Source organism: Rhyacophila brunnea, unplaced genomic scaffold (assembly GCF_057557595.1).
Source record: "Rhyacophila brunnea isolate RB1 unplaced genomic scaffold, BYU_Rbru_1.0 scaffold_4, whole genome shotgun sequence".
Taxonomy (NCBI): domain Eukaryota; kingdom Metazoa; phylum Arthropoda; class Insecta; order Trichoptera; family Rhyacophilidae; genus Rhyacophila; species Rhyacophila brunnea.
The window spans coordinates 23,955,750-23,974,701 of NW_028233068.1; the positions used below are offsets into that span (position 1 = coordinate 23,955,750).

The 18,952-nt window shown below is 30.2% G+C and overlaps 2 protein-coding genes across 2 annotated transcripts in view; one reads left to right on the forward strand and one right to left on the reverse strand.

Moving 5' to 3' along the window:
• The window catches only part of LOC147067118 (octopamine receptor beta-1R-like), a 317,969-nt gene that overhangs the window by 165,163 nt on the left and 133,854 nt on the right, over positions 1-18,952 (forward strand). The window lies entirely within an intron of this gene.
• On the reverse strand, positions 12,241-18,485 carry LOC147067119 (facilitated trehalose transporter Tret1-like). Its single transcript, XM_085954476.1, has 2 exons — positions 18,366-18,485; positions 12,241-15,675 (listed from the first exon to the last, which is right to left on the reverse strand). The coding sequence occupies exons 1-2, from the start codon at positions 18,433-18,435 to the stop codon at positions 14,291-14,293; spliced, it is 1,455 nt and encodes a 484-aa protein (XP_085810602.1). The 5' UTR covers positions 18,436-18,485; the 3' UTR covers positions 12,241-14,290.

Genomic DNA, 18,952 nt, shown 5'->3' on the forward strand with positions numbered 1-18,952 from the left:
CTCTACCGAAATCATTTATAAAAACAATATATTTTTATCTAGGAACAGAGATATTTTTTTAAAAAACCCGAATACGCCATGTTAAGTTACAATTACTCCGTGGTGTTCTCCCGAATGTCCAACAATTCGTACCTGAATATCCAAGTTAATTTCGGTCGAAATATATCTCTGGCTGAGTGTTTATTTCCCGAATATGACTTTAGCCAATCAAACCGCGCTCACGCCGTGCATCTCGCTCCCACATTCACGCTGTCTAGCTCTAAAACAATCACGCCCACTTTCATATTTTTCCGCCGTCTGGAGACTTCTTTCAAATTTCGTCTTATTTATATTGTTTTTAACGTTACTATTGTTTTAATAGTGAATTCATCAAATTTGGAGAGATCATTCATAGCTGATACATCACCAGTTTGCCCTGAACTTACAATAGAGTTGTGGAAGTGAGTATTTTAACCTAAATAACTGCATTTTGTTTTGATAAATGACACAAAATCCCAACGGTTATATGAATTCTACAGTATGACCCGGCAACTACTATGACGTAAAAAATAATTATTATTTCAAATTATTATTAATCAAACATTGTTTGTCTTTATTTTACTTTTAATCTAGGTATTTCTATGAAAATAAAGGCAATGCTATTATTTATTTTTGAATGCGCTGATAGTTATTTTAATTTAATATGTATGTTAGTAACTATTTATTTGGTGGATATTATATACTAAGAATATTGGTACCTACCTAATATTAGCAGCCAATGGTAATTAATTTTATACATGCTATTATTTTGTGTTGTTATTCCTTACAATATTAAATATATAATATTTATTTGGTGGTTTGTAATAAGTTTAATTGTCAATCATAGAAATATATAGATATAATAATATACAGATATATATAAATAGATTTTTTTTTTTTTTGAAAAAGTATTATTATAAATTTGTTAGCAAGTACGAGTAAGTACCATCATAAAATATTGGAGAAATGACCGTGACGTCGGTTAGTAATTGAAGTAGTAGATACCTTATAATATATTTTCTCAGAAGTGATTTAAAAAAATTATATAAGTATGTTCAATTATTAGAATGGTACATTCTTAAATCTTGTGAATTATTCGTTCAATAAAAAAATAGTTAATTATTTAAAAACTATTTTATTACTTAATCCGAAAAAAACCACGAAAAAACCTACATACGAACTTGGGTAATTACGATCATTAAGTATTTAAATAGTAGAGGTAATTATTAACAATTATCGTGTAAATAAATATAAGATTTGAGGCGCGTACTTTTTGACCACTCAGTAATCTGTGGGCCGCGCAGCAATACGCTACGGTCTTAAATCCCGAACGTCCATGTTTTGTCCCGAATATCTATTATTCTGAGAGAGCGCTAAAAAAATCCCGAATATCCACAGTGAGTACTTGTAAATAAAACGCATTTTCTGTGCATTTAATGATTTATACCAGTATATTATTCTTGGAATCTATTCTTAGATAATGTTGCAATCATACAGTATAGAAAGAATGATTGATACATCTACTGATATTAAAATATACGACAGTGAAATTGGTTTTTTGTCTCCTGTAAAATTGACATTTGGTCTATTCGGGAAACAAATCCTATAGCGACGATATGTAATTAAATGATATAAAAAATAACTATATATGGGTAAGGACATATAAAATATTGACAACAATTATTATGTTTGTACCCCGACACTGCGCATACATTGGTAATAGATAAGTGTGATTGAGAATATGAGAGCCTAATGCATTAACAGATTAAGAACATTGAAAAAATGTGTTAAATATTCCATTTATTAGTAAAACGTACAACTTCTCTTACCCTGCGGTACCATATGTCCAGTCACATTAATTCACCATGTAAACTATTTTCTCATATTTTTTAGCAAACAGAACCACCTATTCCATTCGCCGTTGCCTCTTCCCATATTTCTCCGGATAATGCGTTGGCACACAATAATATTTTTAATCGCAGAAAATGATTTCATTTAAGTCTCACTGTAGTGACAAATTGTATTTATTTACGTAGAATGGTATCAGATTCTTCTGATGGAGAAGGCGACTCAATTACATGTTGGTTTCGTCACTTTCAAATGACACTAATACCGTTCCAAAGTGTTTTCGTCGTGGCTGCAATGTCAGAAAAATCTGTCTTTCCTCTACCTAGATGTACCAATTATTGTCAAATGAATTTGGCAGTAAGACATCTCTCCAAAAATCAAGCCTTAATCAAAAACAAAAAAAACATGACGAAGGAAAAGGACAGCATACGAGTTCATCGTAAATTATCTGGATAAAGGCTTATAACTACATTCATTCTACCACTCTAACCTTGACCACACACGAATTAAGACACCTTAAGATCTTTAGCAACGTCTTGCTGAACATTTTATTTTTAAATTATGCCGTCGGACAGCATCCATCTATACAGCTTATCATATTTTAACATGCTTTGCAAAACTCTATTAGAATTAGTTTAAATTTAAATACCAAGCTTCAAGCACCTATCAGCTAAGTACATTCGTACCTTTGCCATGTTATAAATAATTTAATTTTGTTTCTGAAAATCAAAAGTCAAAAGTTTAACACATTTACACATATTTTTATATTTTTAATACTATTCATTAAATTTATATCTCTATATGTAATACTTCACTGTTAGTCGAATTTAAGTCACAGCGCGATTTTACTCCTTGATATTAAGAGGCTACCTAATCTTTGTTTTACTCTAAGTCTTACTTTTTTATTTCTTGTAACCTAAACCTCAACTCATGCTTTCTATATTTACATTTATTTTCATATCACTTATTTCACATTTTTCTAATTTGACAATGATCTGATACAAATGACCTTAGATTTATGTTTTCCGACATATGTAACATTATTCAAATAAAGAAGTTTCTAATCTGGACATGACCTTAAACCAGGAGGAGCAACAAAGCGGACACCATTTAGATTTAGGCGAATCGCGCGAGCAGGCGATCACTACAAAATACAATGTAAACATATAGCGCAAAACATTTCATATGCGTGCGGAGCGGCGACTCGGCGGGAACGGACTATGGGTCGGCTATTTCCTCGCCACGAGGGATCCATTGTTATAACACGTGCTACGACAAAATAACGATTTTTGACAAAACTAACCCTTTTTTTGTTATTTATGTTATCGCTATAAAATCTTCCCAAAACGATTATTTGCATTTGGTTTCTAGATAAAAATAAAAAAAAGATATGTCAATCTACTTTTCGAGATAATTAAAAGTAAAAATTATCCTACTTTGATCCTAATATATGGGCACTCCTGGACCGTTTTCTTTAGTGTGTAATAAGCAATGCCTCGTAACTCCTCGTAAATTCTACTACTCGTCACGCCGCTTCCTGTGGGATCCATGCTTTCTAGTTTGATAGAGTATTTTTTAATTGTTACCTTACATATTATTAAAGAAATTTCACATTACCATTGCACTCGACACAATATCCTTTACTGGTTTTATAAGTTTGTATAACGATAATAATATATCTGGAGTCATTATATAATTTAGTTATTCTGTATTTCGGAGCGATTGTGGATTATTAACTTATCGACGAAAACAAATATTGTAAAATATAAAGATTATTTACTATAAGAATATCTACTATTTGTATTAGTGTACGTTTTTTAAAGTTAAAGAATATATATTTCATAAAATATTCAAGTCACTTCTTTCAATATATTTTTTTTTTATTTCAGCGAAAAATTTTCCACCAAAAAAACTTTCTTTTAAATTTCACTCTCGGCTTCATCGAGTGTCTTGAATTTTCCGTACGTTGTCGTTGGAACACATTCCAATTACTCAAATAAAACAAAAGTTTATATTCGTCTTTTACATAAAAGGTGTTAGATATATTTGGAAACGTCTATAACATTACAAAAAGTTGAACAATAGCCATCGGTTCTTATTTTTTACTGGGATCAAAAATTAAAAAATGTAATATATTCGAAAAATATATTTAAAAAAAGTATTACCTACATTAACTACTAAGTACCCTTTTATGGGCAAAAATAAAATATGTTCTCAAAAACGATATTATGTAACTATATTTTTTACAAGTCTACATAAATAATAATATGATTTTCTGACTCATAAATACTTAATAAAAATAATTACAAGATAAAAAGAACTTTTTATATACAACGTTTTTAAATTTTCTGTTGAATTATCATGCTTAAAATGCTCAAACTTGTACTTGAAGTAAATAAAAAACAAACAAACAAACAAATATAGAATACTGAAATGTCACTTTGACATTTCATTTTTATTTCCATAGTAACGCACGTATGTATTAATAATTTAGTTGCTAGGACCACCCTCTTAGCAACCAATAATAGTCTTATACTTTTTACGGATTTTTCTGAAATAACTTTCCATACAAAACAGAATTAACTGAAAATGAATTCAATTCTGCTTAAAGATGGCTAAAAGTATTAAAAGAATGCATAGGCATCGTGTTCTGATATATTCTAAAAGTTTCAAATGTCTATCTAGTCGGGAAGTAAAAAATCGATTGCAAGATTTGTACAGGACAAACAACCACCGGACAAACAAGCATACGAGCTAATAAAAACATTGTAAAATAGAACTTTGACCCATACAGCGAAATATATAATTTTTATGTAAAACGCTAAGACAAAAAAATGTTTTGAGGAAATGAGTCAAGTTATATTTTAAGGGAGCATAATATTGACACTCAAAGCGTCGTGGGTCCCAGGTTCAAATCCTGGGTCTGGCAAATACAGATATTGTTTTTCAATTTGTATATGCGTCAGAGTATAGACCTAATAGGTTGAGCAAGTGGCTGACACCCATTTCTCGTAGAAATAAAATCTGTGTTAATACAAACCTCCACTCTATGGAGGCCCATACGATCTTATTAGAATCGGACATGGTCAATATGTATATTTATTGTTTAGTTAAAATGAGGTTTTCAGCACCAGTGCATCAAACTTGTATCCTCAACCTCAACACCAGATATAGCAACTCCATCACTACGCCACCTTGTTATTTATTTAAATAATAATATGAAGTTTGAAATTATTTCTTCAAATTAATGCCATGTCCATTTAAACCTTTAAAACAAAACGGAAACACGGTTCACTGCTGTGAAAATCTATTTACATAAATTTACCACGAATTTGTCTCACGATACATAGTAATATAATATATTGTTATTGTTTACTAGGTGCCTGATATTATTTAATTAATCATTTTCAGAGGATCCCCTTTTCACTGAAAGCCAGACACCATACCTTAGGTAATAATCTGAATATTCAAAGATTGATTATCTTATTATGTTCCTAAGAGTCCCTATGTATAGAAGATATTTTATTATTGGAGATATTATCGTAAATACCTAATTATTTTGTTATTGAGTTTATACCTGAGTTCATACAATACATGTAATAAGAGCACACCTAAGTCGTCAATATTTTTTAAAAATAAGATTAAGCCTCTAACATTAATTATTGTAAATACGTATTATGTTGTGGAATATTGTAAAACAGTTTGTAGATTTTTTAAATTTAAACAAAAAATAAGGTTTCTATCATCCCCAGAAAAAATGGCGGACTACCAGTATTTATAAAAATACATATGTATTATGTATATCATGGTGTGCTGTTATATTTTCGATCGGGTTTTAGCAACCGTAACAAAAATGTAATATCTTCATTCTACGGGGATGCATTGATGGTCAATAATAGTTGCCAACGTTGGTTCAGAATTTTTAGTGATGTTTACGACACATATAAACAAATACATATTAAATAATAATATGCTATGTTCAATAAATTCGTTATATCATAATATGCATTAACGTTTGTCACGTAAACGAAACGCGTATCCAATATGAATATTACTTGATGACAATCAACGCGGTGTGTGTCTCTTGGGTTTTATGGCCTGACCGTTTTAAAGTAATAAACTGGTTATCACATTTATAAATCAGTTTTATGATTTAGATCTATGGAACATTATCTAAAAATAAAATATTTCTAAATGTCACTGATGTTCATCTTCATCTCGAATCATTTTACACGAACTAGCATATTTTTAAGAGCGAAATCTTAAATTTATAAAAGGCATGTCCAAAGAGCGTGGTTAATGATAGCGAATAATGGATGTAATTTATTAGAGCCAAATCAACTCATATGTGTGTTTTATTTTTAAATAGGAAATGGGTATTATCTAATATAGTTTATAAATATATTTTTATCGATGTGTAGGTTTTAAATCTTATACACTTTCTTGGTAAATGTAAACGACTTATTTGTTTGAAACAAAAATATTTCTTGCCATGTTCGCGTCACTCTAATTGAGAAGTGGTGCTGTCACAAACAACAAAACATAAACATTCTATGCGGAATGTTTATCTTTTATCTATCTTCTTTTCCCTTTGTCATATTTTCTTTCTTTGTGTCACCTCAAGGGACCAAGACTTCTTGTAATTTCCACCCTCTGCAAACATTTCTTTCGTTATGTTGGCCATAAAAAAAACTGTACCCAATGATTTTTCCACCCACGAAAATATTTTAAATATCAATATTGCCACTTACTACTTTTTATTATAAAAATCAGTCAAAAATACACTTTTTATATGCAAGTATTGCCTTGATCATTTTGTCGAGGAGTACATTTATTTTAATTTGAGTGACGAAGAAAAATGTTAACTCAGGTCACAAAAATAGATATTTACGGTTACATTATTAATATATAAAACACATGTAAAGAGTAATCATAACGAAGAATAACAAAGAAAACAAAATTCCTATAGAAGGAACATTGAAACAGCATATTGTGCTATTTTTTTAGCATCGTTCATCCAAATATTATTGTAGGTATTTTAATAAATTTTAATACAATTTTGATAAGATCCTAGCATGGTGAGTTTTCAGATACTATCGCATATCTAACAGAACTTTTTTTAATGCCTGATAATTATTTTGTAACTACTAATTTCATTTGGCTTGTAGAGGTCAACAACCCCAATATAATACTAGCTTACCGCAATTAAAAGCGCGTTGTCACGGTCCAAGTGCGATCCAAGTACACTTGGACCGAGTGAGATCCAAGTGAAGATTCATACTAATTATTCCTATCCAAGCTACTCGGACCGCGTCCTACTCATCAAAGTTAGCTTGGATAGGAATAATTGGTATGAAGATGTCTCATACGAGTGCGCTTGGATGGCACTAGGTCCAAGTGTACTTGGATTGTACTTGGACCATGTCAACGCGGCTTTATTACATATTCATTTTCAGCATTATTCAATTGCGAGTATTTCAATAAATAGAACATCACAATTGATGGAAAATGCACTCTCTATCATCGCGCCTTGGACTTAGCATCTTTCACCGCGCATAACCTGGTACTGTTTAATTGTCGCACCTGCTTTTATACTTTTTTATTCGGTAAATAAACCCTCCTACTCAATCCACTCGACAACCACAAGTCTTTCATCTACAATATTATCATCTACAAAGACTCTTGTTTCTCTAAAACCGATGCTCTGCTTTTTGAAATATGTGCTTTACCGATATCTTCCAGATTATTTCTTCTGATATCACCCCACTTCAATGTTAATTTTGTTTTTTATGTCTGTATTAAATTCACTGCTGACCAGTTAATTACTATTTAATTACCACATTTAACTATCATGCTAATAGTATATAATGGCCATCTATTGCAAACGCGCCAGTCGCGTAGTCAGCACTAAATGAGTTTTAAACGAATAAATCACTATGTGCCAAACTGACAATACCCATTTCAGCTATTTTTGTTCTGCCTATCGTTTTTACTTGGTAAAGTGGTTTTCAATACCTTGTATCACCATAATATATTGATTAACCAACTCTTTTAATATATGTACCAAAACGATCTATATATATCATTATCATATACGTGACTATATTAAATTTTATTTAATAATATGTGCCCCTTAAAATAATTGTTCGTGTTCTGTCTTAAGTTAGTGAATATTACATTTTAAAATAAAATATAATACTCACTAACATCAATCTGTCAATCTGAGCATAGGTCACTTTATTTTACTCAAATATAGTTTTAAAATTGATAAATTCTCTTTATTATTTCTCACTTGTATTATTTTGATATCATGTTTTTATTGTATTTGACTAAATAACTTGAATTTGATATTGTAACCGATGACATTTAGTAAGGGTATACCAATTAATATTTTGAACATTTCTGTGATGAGAAGGGTTGGATGCTTATATTGTAGATATGTACGTTATTAAGAGTGGGCTTATTTTTAATTACGTCAATGTTTGTTTGCATTATAAGTAACACATAAAAGCCTACAGAAATTTTGGAATCAAAATTTTCCTTTGAATGGATTTCATTCCGTCTGCAAATAGAATGTAGGTATTAGATATTTTTGTATTAAAAAAGATTATAGTATTAATAATAATTGTAAATACGCTTCAAGCACGCAGTGTTATTAACACTTTCATTGTCTTTAAAGGATTGAGTAAAAATGGAAACATTTATTAACTATACTATAATTATAATAATATAAAACATGTAAGAGTTCCCCAAGGAGAAGTATATATTGCAAGATTTCCCGTTTTTAAAGCCATACGTACGGGTTTGATTCTGGCAAACAAACACTAAATAGATCTGGTGAATGAGTAACAACCATTTCCTCTATCGAGGTTCAAGTTTTCTAATGGTGTCACAAATATTTCTCATAATATCACGTTCAATGGTGTTCGGATGTTTGCCAATCTTCGACTTCGGCAAATAAATGAGTGGGCGGTGAAAAAAATATTAAATCATGGCTTACCTTCGCAAAATGTAAGATAATATATCTTAATGTTTATGGTATTATATCTTTGTACGAGTATAATGGTTCTGATAAAATCAACGGCTGGTGGACGAACGCTTCTCTCTTTCGAAAATCAGCCACACGTATCAAATCACGTCACGACTAATCGTACGTGCTCTACCTATGTATGTAATTTTAGAAGACATGGCTTTATGTCATCTTAAATATCAATACACCAGTAAAAAGGAAATATTAAAACTATTCAGCATCCGATGAAACATACGAAATACTGACAAAAACCCGCTGTTCAAGAAACGCAAATTTATAACGGTTTTTAAATTGTAAGTACTTTCTTTTATTTTTTTATTTTTCTTTTTAATATTTTTAAATGATGACGTATTAAGTACTTACTTAATTTAGAAAAAAAGCTTAAAATGGAATTTACCAGAGGATTTTAATAAATTCTACGATCCGTAGTCTGTCGCTAGATATCGATAGTGGAATTATTATAGTACTGCACTTAAACATGACAGTAGTTGCAATTGCACCAATTGTATATCAATTTAAGATTAATGATATAAAAAAGTACATTGGACATAAAGATAAAAATAAAGGGTTTTACACAAAGTTTTGATTTAAATTATTTTAAAACACTGTAAGGAAATTCTACTCACCATAAAAAGCCTACAGTAAATAGTAAATTATTGGCATTTTTTTCAAAATATAAGAAACAAATAATAAATTTACCAATAATAATAATTATTATGACACCCTCCGCCGTATCGAGCAGCCGTATTGAATGGGCCGCATCCTTCGGGTTTAATTATACAACATTTATTTCGAACTCTCCGGAATTTGTAAAATTATGTAGGTACTTAATATACGTAGAGAAAAAGACAGAGAAAAATGTACATAATGAGTAAAAATATACTATAACCCACGGTGTGCAAATTAAAATTTTATTATAGATAGATTTATTTAATATAAAGAAATATCATACTGCTTTGATTTTGACATCGTAGACAAAATTTTTTCGATTGCTTTAATATTAAATCAAGTAAGTAACACTTAGCCAACCGGTCATCCATGTAGGGGAGTCAAGGTAAATTGTCCCAAAAATGAAGTTTCTATATTAGGTATGTAAACTATGGTTACTCAAAATTTGGTGAAATTGAGTTATTGCTATATTGAAAATTATTTTTCGGTGGTAAATAGCGTGATAAATATCTTATATGTTAAATATCAATAGCACATAATGTGAAAACATTAAAATATCTTTCTCTCTTCTTGGTCGTACACTCATGGCTGAGGATCGCGACCACTTTTTAATTTTGCCATCCTTTGAGCGACCAAGACTTTCCATCCTTCTCGATCTTCCGCTTCTCTCAGGGCAAAAACTGCAGAATGCGTCTCACACATATTGTTAAGAGCCGTTCCTTCGTCTGCAGTCTCTGGATGATTGACTGGTTCGTCCTGTGTTCTGTCCAAGAAATACGAAGCATCCGGCGCCAACAGTAGTTGAAAAACATACGGCTTCGACTTTAGAAATACGAAAATTAAATTTAACTGGAAAGAATGCAAAACAATACATATATAGGTGCGTATTATTATTACATTTTTTAAAATAACAAATGCTTAAATTAATAATCACACTTTAATTATGTTTCCTGTAAAATTGTTAATAATACATTGTTTACCTCTGGGATACAGATTTAACTACCTACTCAAATATGTATGTGTACTGTTGTTTTATAATTTAATATGAAACGACATGGTAATACGTGAAAAAATATTTATATACTGATTATAAGATGATTGAAAACACTGAACAAATATTATTATACCTGTATATAGATTACTTAGTCCTCCATAATATTGCGGTTTGCCACTGTAAACACAGTAGAGGGTAGATGTTATTTACCTCTGAAAACCTTTTGACTGCTCTAAAATATCTTCAATTAATCCCGAAAACACGGCTACTGCGGGTCAGGTAAGGCAGTCTCGACTCTTGACTTAGGTACCTAGGTATCGGAAGTTATTATTAAATTTAGCATCTGGCCTTTAATTTCACGGTAAATATAGAGTGCAGGAAGTAATTCATATAAAAATACTCCAGAGTTTACGGATAATAATTATTATGTGGTATGAATTTCAAAGTTATGTTAATAATAGTAATGTTAATCGTAGGTAGGTATATTATTAAAAATGATTTTTTTTAAACTGAGTGCAAAAATATTCGCATAATGTTTGGATTTTGTTTCTTTATATCATTTGTTGTAAAAATTCAAACTTTTGTATAGGATTGTGGTATTTCCATAAAGTAAGTAGGTATATTAACCGGTTAAGTGCCCAAAGCGTCTTTGGACGCCCTAATTACACCAATTCTTATGTTAATTACTATAAATTAACTAATTGCGGCATAGAAAGGATTAATATATCTAACCATTATTTTCAAGGTAGTAGAAAAAATATTACAATGGTATTTTTTTTTTTAAATATTTGCTGAACGGCTGATAAATGATATTGGGCGTATTTTTTATTAGGAATAATAAACAATTATATTAAAATTACGAGAGCTCGTATGAATAGTCCTGGATCATCAGTTATTGTTCGCATTCGATAATCTTCGACATTTGCAGGCGGGCGATCGTGTAACGGAGCGCATCCGGGACAATGTATGGTACGGGTGTATGTACTCTGTGAAGTGTTTATTTAATATTATATGGATTTTTTCAACATTATCTGGTATATATAGATTTAATGCAGATATTATAGGTATACGTATTGATTAATTTAATTGCAACTGATAATAATTTAGATTTACTTTACTATAATGTCACGAATTACGTACTTACTTAATGATAGTACCTAATGCATTACACGAAGTTAGAAAGTTATTTTTCATCTTCTTCGGCCATGTGCGCTCCTTAGTTGAAGCTTATGGACACCACATGTCGCTCGTCAGTCGTCTTGCGTCGTTCCAAGCCATACCAGCATCCTGTAGCTCCGCCGTATAATACACGTTATATAATATAGTGTTTAGCGGCCTTCCAGGACTTCGGAATTTGGCTGGCTTGAAGAACATTCAAGCCAGGTTGAGGTTCTACTACTAATATATATTTAACGTTTGATGGATAACCTACTTTATTATTGAGTATTGTCTTGTAGTTTAATTAATAAAGGTAAATTAGATTTTTTTTAATATTTATGATTGTAAAATATCATATAGTTTATATACTTACTGTGAAAATGTTCAAATCACTTTTGGCATTTTGGAACAATTCTATCTCAACAATAAAAATTGTAAGTGTAATTTTTGTATTTATGTATCTAAGAAGTTTTGTGTGTGATTTTTCATTTTACATACATAGTTTAAATAAAAGAACTTAGAATTGAAATTACAAAATTGTTTATTGAAATTTAAAAAACAAACATAAAAGTACAAATAAATACACAAGATTACTCACTATTATTAATAATCAAATTAGTAAAATTAAAATAATAACTAATGTGAAGGCTGAGCAACGCCCCAGATCCTCCAGGGTACAAAGGAAGGCAGTATTGCCCACTTTAGAAAATCATGGTCTAGACTCTAGAGCAAGGATGAGTGAATAGGTAACGACCGTTACTCATAAAAAGTCTGTTATGGTCCATTTTGTTAAGGCCCGTATATGCTCTGCTTAAAGTGAAAATTGTAGGTAATTATATAATTCGAAATAATTAAGATTGGGTGTTCTGCAGAAATGACGCGCCTAGATTAAATACTTTGCCCTTCCAAAATGTCACGAACCTGTTCACTTAACGGTCCGACATTATAATGTTTCTACTTCTGTAAGTATTATTTCAATTAAAACGCCTCGGCTGGAGTGCCAAGGTACGTCATCGAGATGCGAGATAAGCTGAGCTTACTTCAGACAGGAGACGGACCGGAAATTAGTCCCTTCAACACCGGAAACAGGATGTGCTTCGGCGAGCGGATATTTTCAAAGATCATCCCCTTTCAAAAGACCTTACTGTATGTTGTAACATTACTCTAGTAATAATTTCTACTGGAAACGAATAAACGAATTATATTAGTCCGCAATTGATTTTATTTCAAGGCGAAACGGAACTGGGGTCGATTAGTTCGTTAATGGGCTATATATATTTTTGCTCTATTGAATTTATATTTGAAAAGTGATTTTTTACTAATAAAATGTTCATTCAACACGTAAAACAATGTAATGTCCACTTATATATATATATATATATATTGGTTGTTTTAATAATTCATTCGACGTGTTGGAGATTAAGAACATGGTTTTATAAGAACACAGCCACGTTGTTCCGGTCAGCGGTATCAAACTCATGATTGCCGACCTTCGTAGAGAGGCACATATTAAAGAAGAAGAGTGATCCATTTGTATATGCGTTTAAATTCATTATCATTGACTGACTCAAACGAGGGTTGTCTAAGATATGTGCATAATTATTATAATACTTGGAATTAATTTACTTATGTTCATAATTAATATTCGGTAGAATTAGTACATACCTACCTATTTTAATATAGTAGTTTTATTTATAAAATATATGACGGACAACTGATACGTATACTTAATTAATAAATTATCATTTTTTTCCAATGTCAGGGCTTATAATAATAATTTTATTAAAAGTCAATAGTACATTCTATATGAAAAATGTTCAGAGACATCTATTATTTTTTCACAAAGGTGTTTAATATAATATTAAGGAAACTAACTTACTGTATTATGATTCATTATAGTATTATTATATTTACGTAATACTTAAATTAAAAATGTTTCTTCAGTTATTTCAAGAGTTGTAATTAAATTAATTTTGAATACAATTATTGCATTGAAGAAAAATGTGAATATCTACTGACATTTTATTTAGTATCATTACATTAAATTGATTAATTTCCCACAAACAGTGCCATTATATAATATCGATCGTGACATAACCATATAGGAATCAAAATAGATAATGTGATAATATTATAATAGTATCTACATAATTTTTTAAATGTATGTTAATCAAATAAACGTTTATTAAAGACATGATTGGTTCCTATACAATTGATTTTTTAGGATTCTAGAAGTATACTATACATATTCACGTGTTTAGAATAAAATTATTAATTTTATTCTTTACAGCTTGTATTTTTATTTATAAAAATAGATATCACATTGTTTCTTATATAACTATTTTGTACATTATAATAGATGATTAACAACTACTAAATTAAAATATTATTTTATAAATAACATGCATAATAATGTATGCAACAATGATGACGATTGGTGAATCGCTTATTTACCAAACTATTTGGGAACCTATATAATTTATGTTAAAAAATTATAGTGTGTACATTTTAAATCCTGAATATTTAATATCCAGTTTATACGCGGTAGGTAGATAAATAAATAATCCTATTTTTTAAACAGTTTCCCCTCTGACTGTAAATTTTTCAGGTTTTTCCTCTGGGCATATAACGGAAACCTTAATTTTATTTTTTCCCGACAGCATATCTTGTATTTCAAAGAACGTTTTTCCTTTTGTTTCAGGTAAGATTATGAATATTACAACCCAGCATACGGCCACGATGCTACTAAAAATCCAGATGGCGTACTGCGTCCCTACATTGTCTCTGACGGTTTGAAATATTTTTGCATTTATAGCATTAAAAACGGCCACAAACACGCCTCTGTAACCACCATACCAGGATCGTATACTAGCTGTGCTCATCTCACTCGCGATTATTGGTGAAGTAACACAGAGACTGCTAAATAATTGTAATCCAACTAATGCTATCAATGCCATCCACGAACCATTTTTGCTGATTGCCTGTTCATTCTTCAACATGAAATATAGTCCAAGAATAAAGCTGCACACCACTGTCCCACCTCTTGTGGCGAGATATTGAATTCTCCGTCCCGGTTTTTCCACATAAAACATACACGAAAATGTTACGAACACACCAAGTAATTCTATAATTAACACTGCTAAATATGGATCTAACGGCATATTAGTTTCAATAATAACTATGTGATAGTAGTTCTTCATAACATTTAATACATTAAACTGCTGTGCCAAAAGTAGCATTGTTAGTATAATAAATGCTAATCTATTACTTTTAAGATTCAACTCTGCTAAAGTCTTTTTGAATGATTGTTTCGGACTATTTTCAACAAACCGTTTTATACTTTCCATTTCTTTTTGTATATTTCTATTTTCTGTTTCTCCTCTCAACCACATAAGATTCTTTTCTGCTTCTTTCAATTTACCCTGCCGCAGCAAAAAATACGGAGACTCAGGCATCCAAAGAAAGAAAACGAATCCCAGGAAAGGAAAAATAAGACTGTATAAGCTTTCCGTATGGCAGTTGAGATAAGGGCCTATAGAGTATGAAATAAGATTTCCCAAACTGAATGAAAAATCACCACAGACACATAACCACCCTCTGATGTGAGTTTCTGCAATTTCTCCCACGTACAATGGCACCATAGAGAAACTGTAGCCCGTTCCTAGGCCCATGATAATTCTACCTACATAGAGGTGCCACACTTTTGTAGAAAATATAAACACTGTCCACGCGATGGCTAAAAATGCACAAGCGAAAAAAGCCATCCATCTTCTTCCAAGTCTGTCAACTTTGTAAGCAAATAGGATCGGTCCCAGTATCCCTCCGACGGCCATTATGGATACCATGTTTGATCCTTGTTCTGACGTCATAGGGATTTTTGATCCTTTTGCTTGGAGTGTGAGTAGTGTAAGTGATGTCCAGGCGAAAGCCATTCCCGATGAAAGCAGACATAGCAGACCTGAAAAAAGAAATAATGTATTTGTACTCATTTAAGCTGTATTTGTATTTGATGAAATGTGGGCACAAAAATATTAATAAATTTAAATGCACGAGGCAGTATATTATTATGGGTTCACGGGCAATTTTTCGCTTTGACAAGAAATGAAAAACATGGTTTAAGTGACATGTTTTAATTCCAGGACTAACCATTTTTTTTTGCTTTGTTCAGGATTATATAAATAGAAAAATTCACTAATTTACACATTGATTGTAAACTATATTTATTCAAAGGGAGATAAGATTTTCAAATCACATAATATTCTGTGACCGATCTAGTGGCCAGTATACAATAAAATTAGTGTTTTGTTATGTTATAATGACTATGAATTTTCTCATATATTGCAGTGAAAAGTGTTTTAATAAGCTTGTGAATTTATATGGGCATATTTACTGCGAAAGGGAAAGAATAAATACAAAAATATCTTTTTAAAAATCAACATTTTCGAAACACTGTGTCACGTCAATCTACAAACTAATCTGGTAGTATCTATTAACCCAACACGAGGAATTTATTATATAATGATATAATACTATTGTAAACAAACCAGGTAGAGTATTATTAATGATTATAGTTAAAGTGGAAAACGACAACAAATTGATTGAAATCACGTACCTACCTATTTCTTATCAATACTTAACACCTATTCGTTAAATGTAAGTTTAGAAACTTAGTTTAATTAGGATAACTTTATTGTTCTTAGAAACAGTTGTGATTAATGTGATTTGGTATATGTATTAACAATAATTGGGTTTTATGGTTGGGTATATACCTAAGTATTTCAACATTTCACAAGTAGCTGTGTCATTCAAGAGTAAACTTTGCATTGTATTAAAATCAAAATACTTTTGATTCGATGTAATAACATTTCACCCAAGAATGTGTGTATTCATTACAGTGCTTACGCTAAATTATTATTCATCTCATATTATGGTCGTGTAAAATGCTTCCAGGGTATATCGATAATGTTTATGGTATTTCGTTCAAATTAAAACAGAATCGCAATCCGGATAAAGATTGTAATAAAAAATATTTGATTCGAAACGATTCTTTCGTTCAATTATCACTTGGTTAGCATTGCGCCTAAAAAATATCTGTCCGAATTCAAAGAATAAATTCAAGTGTTAGAATATAATTCTATTGTATCCTTGTAAAAAGTCTGTTATGATAACTATACGCTATGGATATTTATGTGGTCCGTTTTAGAGCGGAAACAGTGTTTTGCCTAATTAATATATTTGCGTGATGTATACTGTTGTTTTCACAGCTTTCGCAATTTAAAAAAATATTTCAAGATAATAAATACACAAAACGAGTAATTATTATAATATGTGTATATGCCTACTTAAAAGCAAAATGGTTAATAATAATAATTATGAAGTTAGCTGTTATTAAAAAACATAACTATCAAATATAATTTTAGTAGCAATAAAAATAAATCACTGGAAAGAACATTATAATAGATTATTCGTGTCATAAAGAATATTACTGTAGACTTTAAAATTTTACACTTAACTTCACGTAAGAAAAGAAGAAATTGCCATTTTTTTTAAATACAATTTAGTAGGTAATGAAAATTTTCATCATGAAAATAAACAATATAATATTTACTATTCTGTTAATTACCATGATAATAATGATATTGATAACTAACAAATAGTGTTATTTCTACTCTTCTAGTAGAATTATATTGTATGTACAATATAAAAATAAAAGTTGAAGTGATTTAGCTGTATAATATTATTTTATGCATCAGAAATTTTACGTTTATTGTCATTAAAATGCATCTGTGTAAATATGAACCATCTAATAAAGAAACCCATCATGACACGGTGTATAAGTAATTAATTTTCTTCAAAATGCAATTAAAAAACTATCACACAGCTGTATATTTATAACTTTGAATAACCGGTGTTCATTTTCAATTAACTTCTTTAATTTTTGGATTAAATTAACTTTATCACGTTCAAACTAATGTAGGTAAGACAAAACATTGTATGTTTTTACTGTAAAATGTATGTAAAATATTACCAACACAATAAAATTTAAAAAAAATACCTAAAACATCTTTATAGAAATGGAGATTGTTAATTATAAAATTTCAAAATTATTAATGTAAGTTTCATGAAATCGATCATATTAAATTTAATAAAAACCTTGTTTCAAAGCTACCCCAAACAAGTTTTAAATCAAAGTGAATTGAGAATTTTCCGTGACAAACAACACATATTTTTAGTTTACAAAAAAATAAAAATCACTTAATCTCTCACTCATTAAATTAATGGTGGAATGTTGAATAATAAATGCGATAGACACAGGATAGGGAAATGCGCTGTAATTTCGCTACCAATTATTATTGTCGATAAGTATAAATAATTCTATAGCACATGCACATTTTATAGAATAATATACCACTATTATGATACCTACCAAAAGAGAAAAATATATTTTTAAATCATTTATTTCGAAAGAATTCAATCGTGTAAAGTTTAGTACAGAAAGAAACGTGCCTAATAACACAAACAAAACTATATTATTTTATATTTTATCACTGTTTTATTTCACTTTAATAATAATAATTGTTCTAAGTTTTTTTTTCCGCAATGTTTTAAGTGTTAACGTGTTTTCATAATAATATTTTTTAAACTTACAACTTGTCACTGCAATTATCTGTGGATACTGTTTGTGGCATGTCACGTTTTTCAACTGCGTAGTGGACATAATACACTTTCCTACGTTGAATGTTCTCCACAAACGTTTGAAATCAAACTGATTATAATAATTTTCACTCTGCGATGTAAATCCCTCACTGAAAATTGGTGCACAGGTGTATGCGAGTTTAACAAAAGTTCGCGGACCAAAATTGGTCTATTAAAATATAGTTGTACTTCTATCAAGTATTTACGTATTGACACTATATTAACACTTGTCAGGAGGATAATACTGATGCGCGTATAGCATATTTCACGACGTGCGTAAAAGAAGGCAGATATAGAACTTCTTCTTTGAGCGTATTTTCTTATAATAAGTAGGTACAGTTTGAAGGCAACGTAAAATTAAATATGTGTTACTCGGGTACACTCGGAAGTATTTTTTTGTGGCAATGGACAAATTAATAACAATATTGTTTCCGTTTCCAAACACGTTTTATTACTTTTTGATGGATATTTTGAGTGATTAAAATAAAAATCGATTGAAAAGTACATAAATACATAATTATACAAACAAATATTCTTCA

Excerpts from the sequence above, each read along its gene's own strand:
- LOC147067119 (XM_085954476.1), bottom strand. The coding sequence starts at position 18,435 with ATGTCCACTACGCAGTTGAAAAACGTGACATGCCACAAACAGTATCCA. Across the intron at positions 15,676-18,365 it reads GATAATTGCAGTGACAAGTT|GTCTGCTATGTCTGCTTTCA; the intron begins GTAAGTTTAAAA and ends TTCTTTTTTCAG.